This window comes from Tympanuchus pallidicinctus, unplaced genomic scaffold (genome assembly GCF_026119805.1).
Source record: "Tympanuchus pallidicinctus isolate F22 unplaced genomic scaffold, pur_lepc_1.0 scaffold4, whole genome shotgun sequence".
Lineage (NCBI taxonomy): Eukaryota > Metazoa > Chordata > Aves > Galliformes > Phasianidae > Tympanuchus > Tympanuchus pallidicinctus.
Genome location: NW_026294758.1, coordinates 3,068,420 through 3,080,775, shown reverse-complemented (window position 1 = coordinate 3,080,775; position 12,356 = coordinate 3,068,420). Strand labels below are relative to the sequence as shown.

General features: G+C 41.4%; 1 protein-coding gene across 2 annotated transcripts in view; it reads right to left on the bottom strand.

Annotated features, from left to right (window-relative positions):
* TNFAIP8 (TNF alpha induced protein 8) overlaps positions 1-12,356 on the bottom strand; it is a 46,111-nt gene that overhangs the window by 24,191 nt on the left and 9,564 nt on the right. Inside the window, exon 1 of one of the 2 annotated variants that reach the window (XM_052700857.1) lies at positions 1,851-1,874. The exons of the other annotated variant lie outside the window; for it this stretch is intronic. Coding sequence (XP_052556817.1) covers position 1,851 — 1 coding nt within the window. The 5' untranslated portion in view covers positions 1,852-1,874. Of the gene's footprint in view, positions 1-1,850; positions 1,875-12,356 lie in introns of those variants that run through there. 2 annotated transcript variants of the gene reach the window in all.

Below are 12,356 nucleotides of genomic sequence, written 5' to 3'. Positions count from 1 at the left end.
ATTCTTAATGAGGTGAGGGGATGGAAAGATTGAGCACAGCCCAGTCAAAAATGACCTGAGGGTACTGCTGGATGGCAGCTGGACATGATCCAACAATACGCCCTTACAGCCTAGAAAAACAACTGCACCCAGGGCTGCATCAAAAGCAGCAGGGCCAGGGAGGTGATCCTGCCCCTCTGCTTTGTGCTGGCGAGAACTCTCCTGGAGCACTGCGTCCAGATGTGGAGTCCTCAGTACAGGAGAGATACAGATCTCTCTCTCCTCTGTGGAGGAGGGCCACAAAAATGATCCACGGGATGGAACATCACTCCTACGAGGACAGGCTGAGAGCTGGGGCTGTGCAGCATGGAGATGAGAAGGCTGCGGGAGACCTGAGAGCAGCCTGTCATATCTAAAAGGGAACGTAAGAAACAAGGGAACAGACTCTTCAGCAGAGTCTGTGGTGACAGGACAAAGGGAAATGGTTTCAAACTTACATCTAATCTAAATTTCCCGTCTTTAAGGGAAAAGCATTTTACAGTGAGGGTGTTTCATTGCAGGGGAGTTGGTCTAGACAACCTTTTAAAGGTCCTTCCAACTCTAAGTATTCCATGGTTCTATGATTTTATTTTCAAGTTCCCTCATGGAAACAGAAAACATGGCTACACTCTCCTTGCTACTCAGAGCCCTGTGTTTAGCCAGCGTATCAAAATGCACACAGTGATGTGCCATCACTTGAGTCAGCACTGCACAGCACTGCTCTCTCCGTGCCCTGCTTTCTGTTGATGCAGTGTTAACAGTGCACTGATGGTTTGGCTGCTGCTGAATGATGTGTGTATCTGTGGGCTGCAGGTTGAACAACATGGCTGCGTTATTCCCAACTCCAATACAGCTACGTTTGAAAGCTCCCTCCTAATGTCCAACAGAGACACACAGTCCAAGAAATACCATGCTACTGTGCAGAAGACCATGTCACCCATCGCAAGCAAGGGACGTAATGGATGAAGACTGCACATACAAATGTCTCTAGGGCTGCAAAACATTCTGAACACTCCTTTTCCTGCGCAACCCTTCCAAGGAAAGTCAAAGTCTCAGTCATTTCGGGTGAAGGGTCCTTAGAAAATGAAGAACAACTGCAATGACAGAGAAAATAAGATATACCTTGCATTTGGTAATAGTAGTCCTTTCTCTGTATGCTCCAAAACAGACTGTCTGGGGAGACACCCCCATTATCTCTTTTTCTCAGTCACTTCTTCATGTTTGTTTGTTTAGATTTGTTTTATTTCTGTGTTTTTTTGCCAATCAAAAATTAAACTGACATTTTTGAAAAGCAACTTTTAGTAATACAGATGCAGTATGGGTTAAATTAGGATATTCTAGCTTAATACATGTTGAGTAGAAACACCTGCCTATCATGACTTCAGGAATCTGAAGAGAATAAAAACAAAAATAAAAATTAAATACATATTTTCTCCTTCATTTTTGCCTTAAAACTTTACATCCTACATGAATGTTCAAATGCTTTCACATTTCCCATGAAAAAGATGAATTTGCACCACTCAAAACTCAAAACATTTCAGCCACATTAAACAGTGCTGCCCAAGTTCGTCTCATTTCCCCCCACATCCCAATCTGTAATTTCAACAAATGTAGAATTACCAATTTTTCATCCAAATGCAACTGAAGAAATGTATCTTCATCGCTTATCAAATATGAGACATGACACATCTGTCTTCCCACACCTGTGACTCTAAAAGAACACACATTAACTGAAAGCAGTTAAACAACATCTTTTCACCAAGGAGCTCATATGTTCACTTTGCTATACAGCTGTCCCATTCAGATTGGAATTTAAACCCAAGGAAGCTTACTTGATCTCAGTGGAGTTGATTGCAGGCAGGAAACGGTAGCAAGCCCAGCAGAGGAGCAGAAAAGCAGAGGTGAAATGTAGCACTCTGAGACAAGGCTACAAATATATTTGACTCGAAGATAATACCATGCCTTTCCAAAACAGATAATTCCAACACCTCCATAACAAAACATACTCCTAGTATCAGGAAGAAGCTGGTAGAATCTTACCTGAACATGTCTGGGCAGCATAATACTAAAGTCATCCAGTTTACACGTTCTCTGAGAATGTGGCTTTGCAGTCCTCTGTGGTTTTTACTCTCCAGTTTATACTGCAAATGACCTTCAAACTTGTGACTGGCCCAAAACACACCTCTTCAACAGCCACTGCACAGTCTACTTCCTTTTCAAAATTCCTACAGAAATTAATTACTGCAGTGTCCACACGTAGATTTCTGGAATTCTGGTACTATTTGTGTACTGGTTTATCAAACAAAGCAAATCAAGGTTCTGAGGAAGTGAAAATTTCACTGCAAGATCACAGGCACGCAAAAAAAGCCAAGTCTGTATTATCCACAGTTACAGGGTTGTAGCCCTACTGATGATATAAGGAAGATACAGGCAGTCCTCCTTGTCATAAGGGATTTTTGGCATTAATTTCAAGGAAGAAATATGAATGCTCAATAGTGAACATGTAAGGAAACAGTGAGAAGAAACAGGAACCTAATGCATTAAAATAGGCAAGGTCTAATGCCAGAAACCTTTTTTAATGTGATACCATTGTACCATCGAGGAAAATGTTGTTTAAAAAATACTGTTGATCAAAATGAGTGTTCTGTGTTAGTGTGACAAACAATACTGCTTTGCTTATGGTGCAAAGGGGATGTGTTCTCTTGTTTCTATGGCTTTTAAGAGGGATGCAAACTCAGAAGCAATGAGGATGGCACATGTCAATATTCCTCTGTATGGCCAGACCACAACAGTTCTATGGAACCCTCTTTGATGACACACCTATACATAAACAAAAACAAAAACAACAACAAAAAACAACACTTGTGGGGACCAATTATCCATTTGTCTGACCAGTTTCTCTGACATATGGTATCTACAAATATTTACCTTTCAAAAAGTGCTACAAACCACCTCTTTCTTGTGTTAAAAACAGAGCTTAGCAATTTTTTGCAGAGCTGTAGAGATACACAGCTCAATGGGCACACAAAACACAGCTTATAGCTAATGATGTTTATGCAAAACTGTGAAATTACAGAAAGTGATGGATTTGATGACCAGAGGTTTTTGCTCATTACCTGACCTCCAACTCAGTGCAATTTGAGGCTTTTCACCAAATGTTCCTAAATGAAATCAGAACTGAACTAAGTTTGAGATACTCAGCCCCAACTATGGATTGAAACAAGAATTTGTTAACAGCTTGAAGCTGCTCTTACCCTCAGCATAAAAAACCACAATTGATACCTAGTCTGAATTAACATGCTAGCACATCCACATGTTGCATACCAGTCCTTCAGAGGCAAAAGCCCCAGGTCACTCATCTGGAGTGGAAGAGGCACTGCATCTCCATCTGAAGTAGAACGGCTCACTCCAGAGAGCAACTGGGATCTCCTAAACATCAGCTTCTCCTGCTGATGCTCAGGCAAACCCTTACCACCAGCTGGTGGCTGTGCATCCCACAGAAGTTATCCAGCTCTCTTCAGTGCTCCTGATGTCTGAACACAGCTGCATGCTGAGGTCTCCTGGTGAGACAGAACATAGTGCTTTCCTCTCCCAACATTCCATGGCAAACCCTTCAAAAGGAGTGAAACCAGACTCACCCAAAACAGGTCCCAGATGGTAATAACACTGTAATATCACCGTAATCTCTGGAAACTATAAATACAAGCTCTAAAATTGCCTGTGCAAGGAAGTTAATGCTTCACTGGTGTGTTATACTAAAACTCAAACAAGACATAAATGTTATTTTGACTAAACAAGATAAATGTGGCCGTATCTTCTGTATCTGAGGAGAACTGCCCTTGCCCAACAAATAAATAGTATCTATTTCTGCACTAAACTGGAGCCTGTCTGTTGATCAAAGTGTCTGATAAGCCTCCATGAAGAGAGGGTTAATAAAAATATAAAAAATAACCAAAAATATCAACAGTCAGCAGCATCTGTGAAGGCACCTGTAAGGCTCCTGTTAATTGCATTTGCAGTATTTGATATTCTGTCAAAAATTAAACATGCATTTCTATTTTCACACGCATTTCAGTCAGTAGGAACTAACTGAATATGAAAACTAAGGAAGGTATTTTAGGGCAAAGCTTTGTTTTGCATGTTAACACCCATAGGATATATACCGCGTCTGCAAGCCTGTGCTATCATTCTGATTTTTGTAAATCACTGCTTACTATAAACCAAGGCAGCAATATTATGCACCCGACTGTAGAGTACACAGCTCAGAAATATTCCTAAAACATGCTCGCATTATTTACCAACCATCATGCTCTCCAAATCCAGCTGTGCAATATTCCTAGATGTGCACATCAGCAGGGACTTAGCTCTGAGACATTCTGTCTGCTTACATTGCGCCTGAGCACGACTTCAGCTGCTGGCAGAGGGGATTTGCTCCTTTCTCCTCCCTCCAGGAGCACGCTGTCACATTCTTCATTTCTTCGTAATCTTTGAATCTCAAAACCAGATGACCAAATTGAGGAGGAAAGACAGGAGACAACTAATGTGAGCACAGACAACGCATCTAAAATAACCTCCAGTGACTAAGAAACCTACAAAGCTCCCTCAAGAGCACGCTTATTCATACTTACCCTCCTTTCTCTCAGAACTGTGGGCACTGTGGCTACAGACAGGAAAGGCCCCTGGGCAACAGAATATCTCCATCTGCCTCCAGGAGACACTGAGGATAAAAAGTGAGACCTGACAGGAAGACATGGAGTATCCTTTGCATAAAGTCATACTGAATTTAAAACTTACAATGCATCCTGCGGGGCTGAGAAACCCAAGTGTTTATGAGGAAGAAACAGTCCAGGAATCAAAAAGGAAAGTATTCAGGAATGGAAGATGTCACAGCACTCCAAGAATTCCTCCCTGGGCATTTCTGAAGAGACAGAAATGCTTGCAAGAAAGGCACACTCCTTACTGAGGGACTGAGAAGACGTCCAGTTGTGATTCCCAGATTGAATAGGCTTGGAAAAAAAAAAAAAAAAAGGCATCACTTCTTAAACTAAAAATAAAGACAACCGTTAAGAATTTCTTATTCCAAAATGAGATGTCTTAAACCTTTCCTCTGGATCTCTCGCTACTAGCCCAGATCCTGTAACAAAACTCAGTTATCTTCTAACTCCCCAAAGGTCAATGACTTTGCTGCGCAGGATAAAGATCTCCTGTCTTTGTTCATGTGATGCAGTTTTTACTGTCAACAGTGAAGCAAAATGGCTGTTGACTCAGTGGAAAAATGCTGGAGACCTTTGTGCTAAAGTTCTGGTGCAAAACGGTACAGAAATGCCATGCCTGAATTAGCCAGGAGGGCTTCCGTGCTGGAGAGACTGAGTTCCATGTCACTGGAATCTAGGTGGACAGCTCTCAAACACAATGCATGGCCTCCATTTTCAGAATTTAAAATTCTCATGCAACCACAGAATCACAGAAGCACTGCGCCAATTTGCTGGCACACATTCAAAGATGCTGTGGTGAGGTATCTTTGCCCTCAGCAAAGAAGAACATCTCATCAGCAACAGCACTGCTTCCTTCTCTGAATACATGGATGGGTGTGAGTAGTTATGATGTTAAACAAGCAGAATTTGCAGCTGAAGAGAAGGACGAACTGTTTCTTCCAGAGGCGGCGGAGTGCAGACATGTAGGAGTTCCCCAGGACCTTCCTTCCATGACATCTGCACCTACTGTACAGAGAATCCAAAACGCAACGATCTTCTGTAACAACAATGCAGTCATAAAATCATAGAATGGCCTGGGTTGAAAAGGGCCACAGTGGTCATCTAGTTCCAACCTTTAATAGCACTAAAGCTATTGAATAGACAATACCACATTGTGGACGACTGAGGCAGGATTGTTGAATTGCTTGACATAGAAAGGCTTTGCCAAGGGATCTTGGCTGTACAGACTGAATTGATGGGCCAGGTCCAATTGCATAACATGCAGCACAGCTTAATGCTGAGACCTGGGTCACAGCAACCTTATGCAGTGGTACAGAATTGGGACTGGGGAAGATTGGCTGGAAAGCTGCCCAGCAGAAGAAGACCTGGAGGTGCTAGCAAACATGAGCCAGGAGCGCCCAGGGGGCCAAGGAAGCCAAGAGCGTCTTCTCCTCCTATCAGAAATAGGCCAACAAGACTAAGGAAGTGATTGTTCATCTGCACACAGAACTGGCTTGGTTTTGGGCTCCTCACTATATGAAGGATACTGAGTTGATCAAGTGTGTGTAGAGAAAAGCTGTAGAGTTGGTGAAGATATGAGAAAACAAGAGTTACACGGAGTGGCTGAGGAGAGACCTCATCATTCCTACGTCTAGCTGAAAGGAGGTTGCAGTAAAGGGAGGGTTAGTCCCCTTTCTCAGGTGACAAGCACCAAAGGGGGATATTAGATTGGATATTAGAAATAGAAAGAGTTTATTCACAGAGAGAATAGTCCAACACTGGAATGGACTGCTTATTGAAGTAGAAGCATTCCCATCCCTAGAGGTATTTAAGAAAGGACCCTCTAGATCATGTTGCTAAGGCCACACACAGCCTGGATGTGGCATCATCCACTTCTCTGAACAACATGCTCCACTTTTGAACCACCCTCCCATGAAAAATTTCCCCTACATCTGATCTAAATTTCCCCTTTCAGTTAAAAACCATTCTCCCATATCCTATCACCATCTCTCCATAGCAATGGGGTACAAAGACCCAGAGCGTCTACAAGATTCCTCAGTTTTGCCACCATGTATTTCAGAGTATGTAGGAAAGGTCCTGGTCCTTTCCTGGAAACGTCCCAGTTAGTGTGCTATTTCAGACTGGACTGTTTGGCAAAGTGATAAAAAAAATTTGGAGTTGCTAGAGAGCACATGCATGAGGGGATTCTGTCACTGTAAATATAAATTATTCTTAAAACCCAGGTTTGCTAATAGTTATTTTTCATATATAAGATTCATATATACTTCACATATAAGATTTCCTCACTTTAGGTAATCATTTGTGATTGTGAAGAATGGTGTACCAGCTCTGATCAAAGACCTGAATGTCCTGGAACTCCGCATTCAACAAGGACCAATTTCTGTGTGTCCTTTCTGGTTGGCAGCCAAGTAAACCATTGTCTTTCCTACAGATCTGGCTCCATGCTCCAGTTAGCTCTGCAACAAAGGACTCCAAAACACACATCTCTAGGCAGAGTTGTGCTGGCCTAATACAACCTGTTCACAATATGAACCTGTTCACTGAACAATAAAACCCGTTCACTAGATAAATAAACCCATGAAAAGCTTGAGGAAGCAGCCCGTACTCTACAGAATGCATCTTGTAGGACATGTTGATCTGGGCTTTTGAGAGAAGCCAGGCACACAGCCTATCATTTTCAAGGACAGCTTGTTTGCTTACAACTAATCCAACCTATGTAAATGGGTCTAAACCCCCCTCAACAATATGCAGGCTAAACAGCTATTTTCTGGAGGATTTACCTCGTCAATTGGATGCCAGTCCCAAAGTTTCAGATCTAACTCAGAAATCTGATTTTTCACTTGCATTTTTCTAATTTCTTTGAATTTTGACCTAGGAAAAGATTGAGAACTCTACACTACAAGAAGGAAGATATAAATTATTCTTGCACTTTTATATCATAGCTATTATACCACTGAGCACATCGCATCAAATTATGTATATTTCATCCTCAATTCATAATGCCACATTGAAAAATAAGCTCTCATTTGAGTAAGTTACAGATTTCTCTTTTTTGGGGGGGCCTTTTTCCTATACAATTTCCTATCCTGTTTTTTACAATAATAGTTTTCAGTTGCTGCTGTACTCTGAATAGCACAGTGCAGCATGCAATAGAAGGTGAACAGTTCATGTTCCTAGCAGAAAGCTATGTTGGAAAGTCTAACCATAGACTAATCAGTAAATTTAGAGATATGGAAAGTGCTGAATATTTAACAGAGCAGTTCGAACCAGAGGAAGAGAGTAAGAAAAAACAGCCAACCTTGCTTCACATCTCCAAAACTCAAGAACCACCAAGAGCTGAGCATTAAGTACAGTTGGTGAGAGAATTCAGACATTTCAGTCACAGCAGCTTATTCTAATTTAATGAGGCTTCAGATGGGATGTTTGAGTTCATGAGGAATGACATAAGCTTTCAGAAATACCACTTCGGGCATAAAAATTTAGCCCTGGATTTGGGAGTTAGAACATTTGCTTAATATAGTGCTGCTTTTAGCATGAGCAGAATATCTGGATTTTCGGAACAAAGTCGTGAAACAAAGTTAGTTCAGATTTAACCTTTCTGTCGCCTTACAGGTGAGTCAGGAGAGGTGCATTGTGCCTGGCTGGGATGCAGTGAACCTTCAGGGAGAGCTCCAGTGGTGCTGCGTTCTGGATTTGTGATACCAAAGGCACATTTTGGCTGTGGGTGAGTAGGGCCTGCAGAGCTGCAGGGTATTTCTTGTCCTATAGGCAAGGGACAGCTGCCCAAAGGGACATTACAGATCATCTGACTCTGTGCTCCACAGTGAAAAGGGGGTGGCAGGGAAGTTTTTCCAAAGCATTAGTCTGGATGTGCACCAATCTTTTTTTTTGCTCTCCTTCACTTACTAAACTTTTGTGATCTCAACCCATCAGGCTTGTTTCTTTTCAGCATCTGCTGTCTCCCAGGGCCATACATCTTCGTTTTTATTTTTGACTGAGTTTGGGGTGGGGGAGATCAGGTTGTTATGAAAATTTAAGTTTGTGGAATGAAGGGAGAAATCCTTCAGCACAACATCACGTGCTGCCAGGTAACTGTTCTCAAGAACTGAGGAAAACAAATCCATGGGAAAACCTTCACGAAAACCAGAATACTTAAACAACCACAACAATTCTTTGATTTTATGTGAATAGTGGTAAATAAGGAAACCAACAGCATGAATCCTTGGAGCACAGTGAAGAATAGCATACATTAACCTCGCTACTTGTTCTGTATTTCACCAATTAAATTAGTCACCTTCTAGTTTCTCTTTCACTCAACAGTATCGGTGATTAGAAAACTGAATTCTTAATCACGGATTACATGATTTAGACATGCACTGCTTGCTACAGCTGTGTGTGCAGTTGCAATCCTGCTCTATTTTAAACTATCCTCAGTTCGCATCTAAGCTTGCTCAAGACAGACATGTTACAAATCCAACAACATCAACCTCAGCCATCCCTCCAAGTCGCAGAAAATCCTGGACAATACAAGCAGGCATCCACGCCTGCCAAGCTTCCAGCCTCCACCTCTGATGATAATTAAATACAATTGTTATTAGGAACGTGAGTCAAAGCATCGTGGCTTCTGTGCATTGTCTTAACTTGTTCTAGCATCTTTGTCACAACTAATTCTGTTTCAGGTGACCCTCTGCACTATGGCTCTTATAGAAAGAATGTAATAAGAAGTGCAGCAACTGACTCACAGTTCAGTCTAACTCGTTTAAGTAAAAATATCCTCTTAACTTTTGAATTTGATTTAAAAAAAAAAAAAAAAACAAAACTGCCAATCAAGGCTAAATAGGAACTGCTCACATTCCTTTAGTTGACATTTCAAATATTTAAAATATCCCAGGGCTTCCTTCACATGCACTGACTTGTCATTAGCATTGCAAAGCTATCCAGAAACAATTAACTGCTAAAGAAGTGTATTTTAAAACCTCTGCATGCACTCTGACTCATAGGGATGTCATCCACACTTCTACTTACTGAGATGTTTGTACAAAGAGCTCATGCAAAACACAATTTGCACGTATGGACTGCAGATGCTACTTTGGCCCTCCTTGTATACATACTGGTATACAGTCCTGCCTTTGCAGACGAAAATTTCTAAGAGTTAATTAAAGATACAAGCATTGGAAATAGCTAGAGATAGGCTAAGATTAATGAAAAAACCTCAGTGCCCACCATCCTCTATTTAATGCACCTCTATGTTATGTAGGCATTCCCAGGTTGAGTTCCCTGAATTCCAAGGCAGCCCTGTCACTCTGATATGGAAAGTTGCACTGACAGACACCCAGCACCACAGCAAACAGTGCACGTTATGATCATGAGCACTCCTCAAAGGCAGCCTTTTTTCCAGTACTTCAGTTTGCATTTGAGGAATAAAGCTGAATTGCATTCAAATAAAAGCCATTACAACAACACGGCTTTAAAAACTGGCTTAAACAGAATCAAACAGCTCTCCTAAGATTTCAGAATTCAAGCACTATGCATCAATTCCTAAAATAAATAAATACATATTATGCATGTGTGTAGATGATACAGATATGCAGCTGCATGAACTACACGTTCAGTTAGAAAAACTGGAAAACAGCAAAGGGAACTAACAGGAAAGACTAACCACCTCCTGATCAAGCTCCTCAGTTTGACGAACAAGAATGTTTCTGCTGACACAAAGAAGGAAGCGATAGGAGCATGGGAGCAGGACTGAATGGCATTCCTGGTTGCCAAAGATGTGTGTGAAATTAGTGCTCTCCAGCTAAATCCCTCAGCAAAGAGAGGATATCACTAACTGGAAACAAAAGGAAAAGTCCGTGTTGCCCGATCATGACAAATCAACCTGTAATGGGCTATCACTCAAAGATAATAAAACACCTGTGGGATGAACGGGCTCTCATGTGCATTCAAACTGTGACACGGGTACCTGGTGTGTGGGTAAAGAGTGAACCACAACTTGAGTTCTTCTACTAAAACCAACAAAAGGCATGAACAGTGCAGGTTTACAAAGCCTTGTTTTATAATTTTGTATCCCAACAGTAAGCAAAGATCATAATCCTTGTAATGAATTACAGACCACATAGGTCATAACACTGTTTTAGTCATTCGTCTTCTTAGAAACAGGTTGAAAAGAGCTTCCATGAGATTGAAACTTTATCACTTCGCATCACAGCATTTCCTCCCATTATTCTGCTCACAACCACAGCTACCAATACACTGCCATATCTTCTTCCATCACACCTAATCCTTCACAGCCTGATTACACAGGCATCTCTGTACATGAAAAAACACACACCACTGTCTGCCAACTCAACTCTTTGAAAGGGTGGATAGCAACAGGACAGGGGGAAATGCTTTTAAGTTGAAGGAGAGAAGATTTAGGCTGGATGTCAGAGGAAGTTCTTTACGGGGAGAGTGGTGAGATAGTTAGTCCCAGGGATGCCCTGTCCATCCCTGGAGGTGTTCAAGGCCAGGTTGGATGGGGCCTTGGGCAGCCTGAGCTGCTATGAGATGTGGAGGTTGGTGCGTGTGGCAGGGGGTTGGAGCTTTGTGATCCTTGAGGTCCCTTCCAACCCTGGCCATTCTATGATTATGTGAGACCACCTCCCCTCTTCTTAGAAAACAGTTACCACCAATCTAGTGACATTAGCAGGAATGGACACAAGTATGTATCTGTGTATGGAAGCTTAAGCATGCAGGACTAGGATAAGCAAAACATTCCTTTCTTAGAAACCTTACAAAAGTTATTACAATTATTAAAAGCAAAATTTCTAGCACATGTCAGCTTAAGTTAACAACATAAGCATTAGCAATAATTATTTGGCATGCACTCCAAGCTGCCTGGTGATAAAACATTAAAATCAACTATATGTGAACAAAGTGGACAGAATTCACAGTTCAGAATATAAACATACACTTAAAAAAAATTGCACAGCCAGTTGAACCTACAAAACTGCCCAGCGTTAGTTTGATTCTTACCCATATTCACTTGTGAGTATGAAAGCCACTCTTTACATTAAATTTCCCTAAACTTCTCTTCCAATTAAAAAAGCCGTTATTTAGTGAAATCACACAGACATTTCTACTTTTACAATGTTTAAATTATTTTAACAAAGTTCGAATTACTTAAGTTGAAGTTCTTCCTTCGGGGAAAAAAGCTTGAGAAGTCACCTTTTTTGTGGTTTCCATTTGAAAAACAATGGAAGAAAATGACTGCAGCAGGAGAGCCGGTTTCACTTCTTGCCAGGGAAAGCTCCTACCAGTATTAATATGTGTGGGCTGAAGCAGTTTCTTAACAGCCCAGATTCCTGGCTCCATGCTCTCCAGTAAGGAACACAACAGTACTGCAGTATCCTGGGGATGTGCTGCTTCTACAGCCCCTACAACACATACATCAAATATTTTGCAAGAGCAAATACTGGCACTTCCTGGAATGTGTTGTAACTAATCATCTTTACTGCCAACTTAAGTTAGCAAAGCTTGATGCATCTGAAACCAAAACTGATGTTTATCTGAAGAACTCTATGTAAGATTTTTTTTATCAGCTGGCTAGCATGTTTATCCTGCATCAGATGTTGAAATTAACAG